Source organism: Ctenopharyngodon idella, chromosome 18 (genome assembly GCF_019924925.1).
Source record: "Ctenopharyngodon idella isolate HZGC_01 chromosome 18, HZGC01, whole genome shotgun sequence".
NCBI classification, from domain to species: domain Eukaryota; kingdom Metazoa; phylum Chordata; class Actinopteri; order Cypriniformes; family Xenocyprididae; genus Ctenopharyngodon; species Ctenopharyngodon idella.
In genome coordinates, this window is record NC_067237.1 from 36,704,471 (window position 1) to 36,718,235 (window position 13,765).

Sequence of the window (13,765 nt, forward strand, 5' to 3'; positions counted from 1 at the left end):
CAAAAATGGTAATTTCAATCAAATGGACATTTACAAAAAAAATATATATATATATCACACAGAAATGTAGATGAAAATACACACTTCAGTTTTTCCATTTTGCATTGTGTATTTTTCAACAGAGGACAGATCTCCTCAATTCCTGAGTTTCCTAGTTTATTTCCACTCAGATCCAGCTCTATCAGGTTTGAAGGGTTTGAATTAAGCGCTGAAGTCAGAGCAGCACAACCTTCTGCTGTAATACTGTTATTATTCAGCCTGAAGAGAAAGAAAACAAAGACAGGAAACACTCCAGTTTATTTTAAATTCCAAACCTTTTTTAATGAACAGCAATGATGGTGTTTATTGCTTCTGCTTGTATTATTGTCGTTTGTAAGTTATAAGTGGCTTCAATGCAGCTTTATGCACAACTGCCAGTCTGCAAGGTGAGATTCTTAGAACTCCAGAGACTCCAGTAGCTTCAAACACCCGTTTATTTATTTATTTATTTATTTATTTTGCTGGCCTTTTAATACAATTATTTTTTTTTACAGAAACATTCCTTCCATTTCATGCTTTTTATCTTCAGAAACATATTTCTTCCTCTGCATATTGCATGAGGACTGCTTAATAATGTGGATCAACCTCTTTAAGTAATTTTTCCATTTACCTAAGAAGATGTGGCAAACTACTACAAAACTATTAAACAAACATGCCTGAGATTGATACCAGTAAACTAAAAAGATATGAGGAATAAAATAAAAACTTTCTTTAAAAAACTAAAATCTGAATATTTATTTTAATGAAATCCTACAAGAATTTGGAACACAGTGCATTAACAGAAAAAGGAGCTCACATTATTGCTAAAGTTCAATTTGTTCACTCAGCTTGATTCTGGTTCTCAACCACCATCACTGCATCCTCAGAGACATGCAGATAACTACATAGTTAAAAGATTAGTTAACCTTCATTGAATTATATATAACTAATGGCTGGACCAATCAGACACACAATTATTTGTTATTTAACAAATAGTTCACAGTATCCCCAAGACCATAACCAACAAATGTCCAAGCAGGCTCCAAGATGTCTGCTCTCCCCGATATCAACTTTTCTTCCCCTGCTGACATTAGCCAGTCCAATGGACTTTAGAGACAATCCAGGTGCAGGAAGGAAAGATACATAAAGCCCATAAAAAGCACTTCTCTCCATTTCATTCATAGAATTGCAACTTCACCATCAATGAACTGCTGACATAACCCTTTCTGTCCTAACCGAACCGCACTTCAACTTTGCTGAGGCACTTCTGAAATGTCTCACATGCGTTGTTGTCATAGAGAGACAGTTCTACTTCCAAATAAACAATATTCTTGTCAAGAAAAATTAGACAGAAACATCAATTGTGAGCGGGGGTGGCCAAGCTCCACTCCTGCAATAAGAGCACTGTATTAAATAAGAAATTAAAATGTCAGTACATAGTAGCTGATGACTGTTAATTTAAAGTGGGTTCGATACTTCAATGCAAAGTTTAAATTTGAAACTTGCATAAAATACTCACTGAAGTTTGTTGAGCTGACAATGTTTATCCTGCAGTAGAGCAGCGAACTGCTTTACTATTTTAAAGTCAAGTTTATGTTCATGCAATCAGATTCAGCTCTCTCTGGAATAAGGGATTTTTACCCACAATTCCTTTCACATACTGACAGGCTTCATCAGCATCATGACCCAAGAACCTGCAGAAGAGAAGATGAAACAGGTTTAAATTCAACTAAACTTAGTGTAATCAGTTTTCGTTTAATTTACCTTGAAATAATTTTAATACAATAATTTAAACAATTTATTGTATCAAAGTTGGTGAAATAATGTTTCTATGAATAATTCACACACATATATTTCATGTAATATTATTTCACCTCAGTGTCTTCTGACAGTTCTGATCCTGTAGTACATCATCAAGCTCCTTCACTCCTGATTGTCCAGGATCATTTCCTGTGAGATCCAGCTCTATCAGGTGTGAAGGGTTTGATCTCAGAGCTGAAGCCAGAGCTTTATAACCTTCTTCTCTGATACTGCAGTCTGAAAGTCTAGAGAAAATAAAAACACAAATTTAAATTAACATTGCAAAGGGATTTTATTGCACTACTATGTAATGTGACAAAATCTAAAACGAGTCCTTTTTTGAGCTTGGTTTCAATAAAAGCTGTTTTTGGACTGATAAGGAAGTTTTGAGCTCTGAAATTTACAACATATTTTTAAAAAATTTAAAAAAAAAAATGTAATTCTCAGTTTACGACCCCTTTAACTTTGAACTAAAGAAATGTTATTAAAACAAACAATAGTTGATTGAGCTCACCTGAGTTTCTCCAGTGTGCAGTTTGTATTTTCTAATGCGTTCTGGAGTTTCTTCACTCCTGAATCCTGCAGATTATTGTTGCTGATGTCAAGCTCTTTCAGACTGGAGTTTGATATCAGGACTGTAGCGAGAGCTGAACAGCTTTCCTCTGTTAGACCACAATCACGCAGCCTAAAATGATAAACAGAAGAGGGAGAATTTACAAATACAAAGTACTTGATGCCAACATGATTACTGAAAATTTAATTTTTGTCACCAGAAATTTTTAAGATGCTTTAAATCTACAATAATATATGAACACAATACTCACGTCAGTGTGTTGAGTTTACAGTGTTTATCCTTCAGTAGAGCAGCGATCTGATTCACTCGTGTGTCTCCTAGTTCACATCCACTCAGATTCAGCTCTCTCTGGAGTAACGGGTTTTTAATGTGAAGATCATCAGTCAGATATTTACAGGCTTTTTCTGCATCAGGACTTTGTAACAACCTGGACAAAGTAGAAGTACGCTGACATTACCCGCTATAGTGATTTATGTTCACAATGTTGTGAAAGGGCTTCAGTCATTTCAAAGCTTTTATAATTGTTTTTGCAGTTTAATTCTCATCCACCTAAAATGGTTTTAGGACCGTTGAACATTATTATTTTAAGAACACTGACCTCAGTGTCTTGAGTTGACAGTTCTGATCCTGTAGTAAATCATCGAGCTCCTTCACTCCTGATTGTCCAGGATCATTTCCTGTGAGATCCAGCTCTATCAGGTGAGAAGGGTTTGATCTCAGAGCTGAGGCCAGAGCTTTATAACCTTCTTCTGTGATACTGCAGTCTGAAAGTCTACAGAAAATAAAAACACAAATTTAAATTAACATTGCAAATCAACAAATATGACTAAATCACACAACAGCTTAACTTATCAGATATGCCACAGTTTTATTCTGCTATTAATGTGAAATATTAATTATTTAATGGTCATCAGGAATCTGTTATTGTTACTTATGGTTGGTTTGAGTTTGTTCTAAATTTAGGTTATTATAGTTATAGTAGCCTAAACATGTATTATTTCGTTTTCATTAATATTTACTTAGGGATACAGATGACGCTGTAAAGTTACTATAAAGGCCTGCTCACGCCAAGACAAATGTCAAAAAAAAAAAAAAAAAAAGTCTGCACCAAAGCGAAAAATGGAAAAAGCCCAACCCCAAATTAAAATAACTAAGTATTAAGGGTGTAACAGTACACAGAAGTCACAGTTTGGTAAGTACCTCAGTTTAGGGCTGACAGTTCAATACGAGTTTAGTACAATAGGAAAAATGGTCACACTTTAGTTTAGGGTCCAATTCTCACCTTTAACTATGAACTATGACTTTGCCTCAATAAACCCCTAATTACTGCTTATTAATAGTTAGCAAGGTACTTGTTAAGTTTAGACATGTGGGAGGATTAAAGGATGTAGAATATGGTTATGCAGAATAACGCATTAATATGTGCTTAATAAACAGGGGTGCACATAAGTTTTTCAGTCTGGTTCTCATAAGAGCATCTGGCGATTCAGTTTGGTGCTCACACTGCAGTTAGTGTGACCCTTTAAATATAACTATTAAAAAAAATAAAACAGTTAATAATAGCATTATTACACTTTAGTTAGTTTTTTAATAAAATAATAAACAAAATAATAGTGTGATAATACTATTATATTTTGAAATAAAAAATAGTATTAAATAAAATTACAATTATTTTATACTAATATTTACATTTTCTTTTTTTCTTTTTCTTTTTTTTTTATATGAATTTTCAACATTTTTTAGTTTCAAACAAAGCCACACCCAGGGCTGGATTTCCCGAAACCTTCTTAACTCTGTGTCATTCTTAAATTATACCTTAAGCTGTACCTTAAAGTTAATATGTGTTTCCCAAAAGTTCTTAATTAAGTGTACATCTGTAAGTCATACTTTCGTAAGGTTGGTCTGGACCACTCTTAGCTATACCTTATCAATGTCAACAGTCTATACGAATATAATTCCTAAGTTGTAATACACACAATGTTCAATTAGGATAATGGCAAAGAATAAAATGCAAAGATTCACTGCTAAATTCAATTGTGCTTTGGCACTGAGTAGGCATGTGATGGTATCAAATTTTCATGTTGCGATAATTGCCGAAGCTTTTATCATGGTATACGGTATTATCACGATATTGAAATAAGTTGCAAAAAAAAAAAAAAAAGTGCTGTCATAGTATAACAGGTTTAAGAACTATTTTTGTAATAACAAAAAAAAAAAAAAAAAACCTCAATGTTTAAATACAATAATACAATACACAAAAAATATATAAAGTCAAATTTTCAAACAGATTAAAGTGCAAAAGAATTAGGCTATAAAGAACAACAGGTAACACTTTACAATAAGGTCTCATTATTTAATGCATTAACTAAGATTTAGCAATAGCTACATTTGTTACAGAAAGTATTATTTTTTGTTAATGTTAGTGAAGAAATACAACTGATCATTGTTAGTTTTATCTCAGGTCCATTAAATAAGTTTTTTTTATTTTAGTAATGTTATTAAACAGTAACTAAGAAATTAATATTAACTAAGAATAATTAATGATTTATAAGTATTTTTCATTGTCAGTTTGGTAATAATGAATTAACATGTTAACCAATGAAGCTGTATGTCTCAAAGTTTTACTGAACAATAACAAATAATCAGAACATTTCTAATCATTAGGGCATGTTGTAGTCCAGATTAAAATATAAAAATGTTTAAGTTTAAAAATAAATAGCCTACCAAGTCTTTAAGTATTAAGTATTTGGTGCTGTGATGAACAACATTAAGATTACAAAAAAATGAATGGCTGTTTAAGGCATTTTAAAAACTTCACTAGCCCAGTTGGCTTGTTTACGGGGTTTCCGGGGTAACCGCTGCATTCTGCTGTTCCATCAGCGCCCCCTGCTGTCAGAGAGTGAACGCGCACTTTCATTCAGCACGTCTCCTTCACTCGTTCCGCCATGTGCTTCTCATGCACGTTGGGCTTGTTTACATCTGAGCGCGTGTTCTTTTGACGAGGCATACAGCAGTGTTGTGCATTTTATACTGTTGATGGGAAAAGTATTCTTAAATGCATTATAAAAATTTTAATAATTGGTAATAAATAATTTACTGTATTTTGAAATGCCTGCGATAACAATATCATGCATATTCATTATCGCGATATATCGCATTACCGAATATCGGCACAAGTCTAGCGCTGAGCCAGAGACAGAGACACTCAGCGCATATTCCATATTCCATACACACGTCTGAAGCTGCACTAATAACCATTTCAATTATATAATTTGACAAAGTATTTTATTTATATCAGATACACATTGTGTATGAAATGATAAAGTTTACTCTGCTTCTCCCAGTTCACCGGCCTCATACTTTTATGTATTTCGGGGAAAATTTCATAAATCCGACAGCTATTGCAATGCAAACTTGCGCGACAAAACACATTCACTTCCACATACTTTACAATCGGAATATAACATAAAATTCATGATATAGTTAACAAGATTGTGAAGATTTTGAATAAAAAAGGATACCTACATATCTGTCAGATTCATGACGCATTTCCAATGAATTAATACGTTCTAAAATAATGTTCTAAAATAACGGTCACCTTAAACTCACACTGGGGACTCCGCTAGAATATAGAGCATACCTTTAGAGACCACGTTATCGGGAAATCTAGCCCAGAGCTGTTGCATATCTCCAAGCAACGGTGATTTCTGAATGAATCTGCGTTTTGACACCTAGTGGTGGTTTTATTTTCATATTTACATTTATTTTCATATTTACACTTTACATAGACTGTTTCTACTAAAAATATCAAACTTTTAAAATGACATTTTTTTTTATTTTTTTTTACATATTTCTAAATTCAAAACATTATATTTACCAATGAGCTGCATTAAACAGTCTATGTAAATGTGTCTGAATAGTACCACTTCAGATTGAGCTTCTGAGCCACTTCTGCAGTGCAAAGATAGATTTTTTTTGATGATTTCTTTTGATTGGTAACAGTCTGATTGGATGTTATTGTTCTAACTGAATTTATTGTTTAACATTTAATTTTTTTTCTATTTTTATTTAATAAATTGACTAAATAAGATGCATACATTTAATAAGTTTAGAAAAAAATTCTCTTATAATAGTAAAAATGCCCCTGGAAATTAATTTTAAGTATTTAAGTAATATTGCCCTGTAATGGGAAAGTTAATGTCTGTTATTGATCAGAAAGTGCTCCTAAAGAAAACTGTTAGCGTAGAGCCCTGAAATGCATAAAAAGTTTTCCGTTTTCAGTTGAAAATTTTGTCATGTAAACAGCCCTTTAGTTCCAGTGTGTATTTAAACTCCCTGTTTGGTTCAGTTCTTTGACTGATCTTGTCGTGGTTAAGTGAATGTATTTTCCCTGTGATTCTCATCTTTATTCTGTGGATAACTGCATTAAAGACAGGCATGCTATTTACACAGTCACACATGACAGCCTCTAAGCCCCATACCCCATACAACCACTTGTGTGCAAAAACTCCACCTGTGAAAAAAAGTATTTGCATGTATTCAAAAAGTTCATCCTATTTAACCAATCCTATTCACTTTTTATTTTTTTTATTTTTTTTTATTGAATGGTATTTATCAAAAAAAAAAAAAAAAAAAAAAAAAAAAAACAGGACTGCTTAATATCAGTCTCCAAACCCTGTTCCAAATTCCTCCCCTGCTATTCAATATCACTTAGTAAAAGAGTCAGTGAGCCACCAAGGCAGTGTGTTATATATAACAGAAACTGCTATGGGCATGTTAACAAAGTGTGAATCTTACTGGTCGGACAGTTATCTATCCACCTTTTTCCTCACTTCTCTGTGGGGGGCGCCATATCGGCGAATTACTTCCGGTAGGATGCTCTGAACTTCCGTTTAGTAATTGTCATCAGCTAGACGACGTTCCTAGTGATGGCGAATAGTGGAGGTTCTGGGAGAATTTGTGCTGTTAAAGGTTGTCACAACAGCTACAGAAAGCTCAAAAAACTTCTGGAAGATGAGTGTTTCGATCACAAGCCAACAACAAAAGTGGAATGTAAATGTCCAAAACCATTTAAATTGCACAAGATGCCAACCGACGACGAGGGCAAAAGACAATGGCTCGCTGCACTTAATTTGAAATTCCCGCCACGTAACATCCATGTATGCTCATTCCACTTTGTGGACAGACAACCAACAACGGAAAATCCTTATCCTGAACTTTGGCTTGGATATGATCGTCCATTAAGAAAGAAGAGAAGACGACGAACTTGTCCGGACCAAGGTGAGTCTATTCACTAACGTTATTTACAAGGCTAACGTGCTACTAGGTCAGCAGAATTAATCGAAACACGGCTTATGATATAGATATAGGCTTATATGATATAGGCTTATGTGTGCTTAAACATCTTTAAGAAACCAGCCTTTCCTTCAGCACTTCAATATGTTAACTGGGGGAAAAGTCAGCATTTAGTCTATTATACATGCTATTTAAAAGTGTATAAGTGCTAAACTAAAATTCTGCATGACTATATTCTAAAAATGTATTTATTTATGAACTTTAAACATTTTTTTGTAAAAATTACTCTTTTTGAAATACAAATCACCCTGTTCCATATAATGACCCAGCTAATGTAAGTTGCAATATATAATGCCTTTTCTGTTTTTACAGGAGCTGGTGTTTGCCAAGAGCACATTGAAATGGATGAAGGGAGGCCTGGAGAAGAGGGTCTTACATCTCCCCCCAGTCCCATGCAATCAAATGTTGATGACCACAGCTGTACATCTAAGAACTTTGCCTGTGTTGGAACACAATGGGAAGACCACATCTTTGAGGAGCATTGTTATACTAAAAGAGAACACCGTGTAACTTATGTAAACCAGTCAACACAGTGTGATACATTCAAGCCTCCTACTCTGAGGAACGACTCTGACTCAAATCTGTACACCGGGCTCCCACTCCACACATTTCATACCCTTGTAGCTGTTCTGCGTCCCCATGCAAATGTGTCATACCAGATTGAAGTTGAACAGCAAATCTTGCTCACACTAATGAAGCTGAAATTAAACCTTTTGATAGAAGACCTAGCCATTCGATTTTGTATATCAGTGAGTCAAGTGAGCAGGATAATTTCTTTTTGGATTGACACCATGGCTGTAGTCTTGAAGGATCTGATACCATGGCTCCCCAAAGAAACTATAAGGGCCACAACACCAGAGGCATTTAAGCAGTATTATCCCAATGTTACCTGTATCTTAGACTGCAGTGAAAGTGAAATCCAAAAGCCAAGGAACCAGGACTCAAGGTCTGAATCGTACAGCCACTACTATGCTTGCAATACTATCAAATATTTAGTGGCTATTGCACCTTGTGGTCTAGTAATGTTTATATCAGCAGCATATGGGGGCCGCTGTAGTAACAAATTTATCACGTGTGACTCTGGTATTCTTGAATACTTTAAACTGGGAGATTAAGTGATGGTGGATAGGGGTTTTTTGATCAGAGACTTGTATGAAAGACAAGTCAACTTGATAATTCCTCACTTTGCCAACAAAACACAGCTGACAGAAGAAAAAGTCACATGCAGTCGCAGGATTGCAAATGTAAGGATACACGTTGAACGTGCAATTAGGAGACTGAAAGTGTACAAGGTGTTGTCTCAAACCTTGCCTATCACTCTTATGCCAAAGATTGATAAAATTCTCCGTATATGTGCAGCTTTAGTAAATTTGCATGGTGACCTGATCCGTGAAGCAGATAATTAATGCTCAGACTGTTGCATGTGGTGAAATTTGTACATATGTATTTAATCACAATACTTGACATTTTTAATTCTAAAAAAAAATCTCTCAGTATATATATTTTTGGGTACTTTGTACATAAAATTTTTAAATTAGTCTAAAAAAAAATTCAATACAAAACATACCAAGTGCAAAACCTGTAAACAAGGAAATATCAAATAATTCCAAAATTTTGAAAACTTGCCTTGACAGATTGCCAGAACTTTTTTTTTCTCTTACATGTCAGGAACTGTACACTTTAAAAAACATCTCTTGTTAGTCTTTGTTTGTATCAGTAGTTTCAGGTTTTTTGACAATATTTAGGTATTTGTCATTCAGTTTGAGTCGTCCAGCAATAAATTCATCCACTACTCTAGGAAGCATTACAGAGAAGTAAAAGCCTCTGAGACGAGTAACCTGCTCTGTTAAATACTCTGCATCATATGGTACATTTATCAGAATGTGTTCCTTTGGAGACCAGACAAGTAGTTTTGCCATTCTCAGCCCAGTACAAAACATGCCTAATTGTATCTGTCTGTAGTAGCCCCTGGCTCCATTCCTCTGTAATTCAGGCTTCCCATCTACCACTTTGATGTCACCATTACTCTTAGTGAAATGGTCTGCTAATGAGGTGGTGTCGTTCTTAGGGATAGGGCATTTTACTTCCAGAAGTTCCATACCATTTATTATGCCATCAGGGCTTGCAGACAGCCATGGCTCTGTCAGGCTGACCCTGGTACCTGAGAGGGACACCTGCAGACCTTTTTCTACAAGAAGGTTTCGAGCTATTGCCTCGTTCTCACTCCTATACTTCGTAGCCGCATTACCCCGAAAGGTAGGGAAGAGATGCTCTCTCATGAACTTATCAGGATTTGTTGTTACTCATACTGGTACACCTTTAGCTGAACTAGCAGTGATCCTTATCTGTCTTGCACTATGCCAGACCTCTGACAAACTCTGATTTTGTGTTTGAATATCCAATTCAGCTGCCTGGTCACTGTTCATTTCTATGTATTTGTTGTAAAATGCTTCACATTTACTGCAAGTCAAAGTCTCTCCATGTGGCTGGTGGAGTTCTAAGCTCCCAGTGTCATCTGTCTGCTCTGACACATTGTAGCACTTTTCCAAAAGACTATTTTTTAGTTCAAAAAGTGGTTTTGTGTCTGAAGAACTGACTCTCTCCCTGAAGTCATGATGTGTGCCATAGCTTGGTGTAGATGGTAACCTTTTTCCCTCCCTTGCAGATGACACAGCATATACATCTTCAGCTTTGTGATGTTTAAATGTTATCTGACTGATTCTTTTCTGTTCAAGATTTCTTCTGGTCCCTGCATTCCATCTATGCTTCTCATCAGTGCAAGAAACCCTGTCATACCACTGGCCACTGCATTCTGCACCTTTCAAAAATCAGAACATACTGTCTACTTTATTTACTTTGTTACTTATTGCACAGTACATCACCATTAGCACATGAAACATTTTTATGTTTTTGGTTTATTTATTATAAACCAAAAAAAAATATATATATTATTGGTTAAAAATTGCTGTTAAAAAATTATCACGCAGCACAGACTATTTAAATCTATTTGCTATACGTTTTGCCACACTAAGCAGTGTTGTTCTATTTATACAGTGGGTACGGAAAGTATTCAGACCCCCTTAAATTTTTCACTCTTTGTTATATTGCAGCCATTTGCTAAAATCATTTAAGTTCATTTTTTCTTCCTCATTAATGTACACACAGCACCCCATATTGACAGAAAAACACAGAATTGTTGACATTTTTGCAGATTTATTAAAAAAGAAAAACTGAAATATCACATGGTCCTAAGTATTCAGACCCTTTGCTGTGACACTCATATATTTAACTCAGGTGCTGTCCATTTCTTCTGATCATCCTTGAGATGGTTCTACACCTTCATTTGAGTCCAGCTGTGTTTGATTATACTGATTGGACTTGATTAGGAAAGCCACACACCTGTCTATATAAGACCTTACAGCTCACAGTGCATGTCAGAGCAAATGAGAATCATGAGGTCAAAGGAACTGCCTGAAGAGCTCAGAGACAGAATTGTGGCAAGGAACAGATCTGGCCAAGGTTACAAAAAAATTTCTGCTGCACTTAAGGTTCCTAAGAACACAGTGGCCTCCATAATCCTTAAATGGAAGACGTTTGGGACGACCAGAACCCTTCCTAGAGCTGGCCGTCCGGCCAAACTGAGCTATCGGGGGAGAAGAGCCTTGGTGAGAGAGGTAAAGAAGAACCCAAAGATCACTGTGGCTGAGCTCCAGAGATGCAGTCGGGAGATGGGAGAAAGTTGTAGAAAGTCAACCATCACTGCAGCCCTCCACCAGTCGGGGCTTTATGGCAGAGTGGCCCGACGGAAGCCTCTCCTCAGTGCAAGACACATGAAAGCCCGCATGGAGGACTCCAAGATGGTGAGAAATAAGATTCTCTGGTCTGATGAGACCAAGATAGAACTTTTTGGCCTTAATTCTAAGCGGTATGTGTGGAGAAAACCAGGCACTGCTCATCACCTGTCCAATACAGCCCCAACAGTGAAGCATGGTGGTGGCAGCATCATGCTGTGGGGGTGTTTTTCAGCTGCAGGGACAGGACGACTGGTTGCAATCGAGGGAAAGATGAATGCGGCCAAGTACAGGGATATCCTGGACGAAAACCTTCTCCAGAGTGCTCAGGACCTCAGACTGGGCCGAAGGTTTACCTTCCAACAAGACAATGACCCTAAGCACACAGCTAAAATAACGAAGGAGTGGCTTCACAACAACTCCGTGACTGTTCTTGAATGGCCCAGCCAGAGCCCTGACTTAAACCCAATTGAGCATCTCTGGAGAGACCTAAAAATGGCTGTCCACCAATGTTTACCATCCAACCTGACAGAACTGGAGAGGATCTGCAAGGAGGAATGGCAGAGGATCCCCAAATCCAGGTGTGAAAAACTTGTTGCATCTTTCCCAAAAAGACTCATGGCTGTATTAGATCAAAAGGGTGCTTCTACTAAATACTGAGCAAAGGGTCTGAATACTTAGGACCATGTGATATTTCAGTTTTTCTTTTTTAATAAATCTGCAAAAATGTCAACAATTCTGTGTTTTTCTGTCAATATGGGGTGCTGTGTGTACATTAATGAGGAAAAAAAAATGAACTTAAATGATTTTAGCAAATGGCTGCAATATAACAAAGAGTGAAAAATTTAAGGGGGTCTGAATACTTTCCGTACCCACTGTAAATACCCACCTTCCACAACACAGCAGCAGCATGGCTAAAAGACCTACCAGGGCCAGCTACGCAGGAGCATCCAGCAGTTTCCACTACTCCGTTATTTTGTAACATAACCCACGCGATGTGATTGGGTTTATTTAAAGCCTGACACGGCTCTACCTCCGCTTTTAGGAACGTGAACTGCTGATGATTGTGACAAAGAATTCGTCCAATTTTATTACTGTGTAGGTAATTGTATGCTTCCGTGCTTTTATAATTTCTTAGCTCCTCGCCGTCTACACCCTCAGACAAAACAAGATAATTGAATATGTCAACATATGCGACTGCTGGCCATTGTTTCATATCATCAATCCAGGAGGTGGCACTGGTCAACTTCGTAGGATGAGGAACAGACAAAGTTATGTTGTTTATGGTCTTTGTTAAATAGTCTTGCCCGTGCTGCCACCGCGAACTAATGTTGCCATCGCTTGTTGACATTATGGACATTAAAATGAAGTAAAACAGATTACAACAACCTTCATTTCAGAGATGTTCAAGTAACTTTAACGCCTAACTGACTAAATGCATCAAGTTGCGAACCGGAAGTCTTGAGCATCCTCCCTACGCGCACGCGCAAAGCATAATGGGTAATATAGCATTCCGTGAAAAAGGTGGATATATTGAAATGGAAAAAATAACACCTCTCCATAAAAGAGAAAAAAATTCATGTCATTCTGAATGAACAGCAGTTTATGGAGAAATATACTCACTTGAGTATCTCCAGCTCACACACAGCATTCTTCAGTCCCCCACAGATCTTTCTGACTCCTGAGTCCAGCAGACGGCTGTTGTTCAGGTTCAGCTCTTTCAGGATGGTTTTGGAGGAGAGAACAGTAGCTAGAACTGAACAGCTTTTCTCTGTCAGCTCACAATTATTCAGCCTAAATACAAAAACAGCATTATTTATTATTCCGTACATTTTCAACACACATCAGACCAACAGATCTTCATATGAGTTAGAAAGTATAAAATCATATTTACTCACTTGATTTTCACGACTTTGCTATGAGAGTCCATCAAAAGATCAGAAAGCTTTTCTCCACCCAGATCTCCTACTTTATCTTCACTCAGATCCAGTTCTGTCAGTAATAATGGACTTTTACCCAGAACTTTAGTGAGATACTCGCATGCTTTCTGCGCAGCAGGACTTTTCAAAAACCTACAGCAAGACAACAACAAGTTTAGATTAGATAATCTTGTTATAATTGTATACCTTTTGCTGCTCCCATTCTGCTTATAGGTATGAGTGGTTATTAATCAAATACAGAAAAAAAATATAGACCATTCCCATTAGTACGTTTTCATAGTTAGTGC

General features: G+C 36.4%; 1 protein-coding gene across 1 annotated transcript in view; it reads right to left on the minus strand.

The window, feature by feature from the left end:
• Positions 1-13,765, minus strand: part of LOC127500238 (uncharacterized) — a 298,033-nt gene that overhangs the window by 268,732 nt on the left and 15,536 nt on the right. Inside the window, exons 15-21 of the mRNA XM_051871231.1 lie at positions 13,437-13,610; positions 13,162-13,332; positions 2,991-3,164; positions 2,643-2,819; positions 2,333-2,503; positions 1,893-2,063; positions 85-258 (exon numbers count right to left, since the gene is read on the minus strand). Coding sequence (XP_051727191.1) covers positions 85-258; positions 1,893-2,063; positions 2,333-2,503; positions 2,643-2,819; positions 2,991-3,164; positions 13,162-13,332; positions 13,437-13,610 — 1,212 coding nt within the window. The remainder of the gene's footprint in view (positions 1-84; positions 259-1,892; positions 2,064-2,332; positions 2,504-2,642; positions 2,820-2,990; positions 3,165-13,161; positions 13,333-13,436; positions 13,611-13,765) is intronic.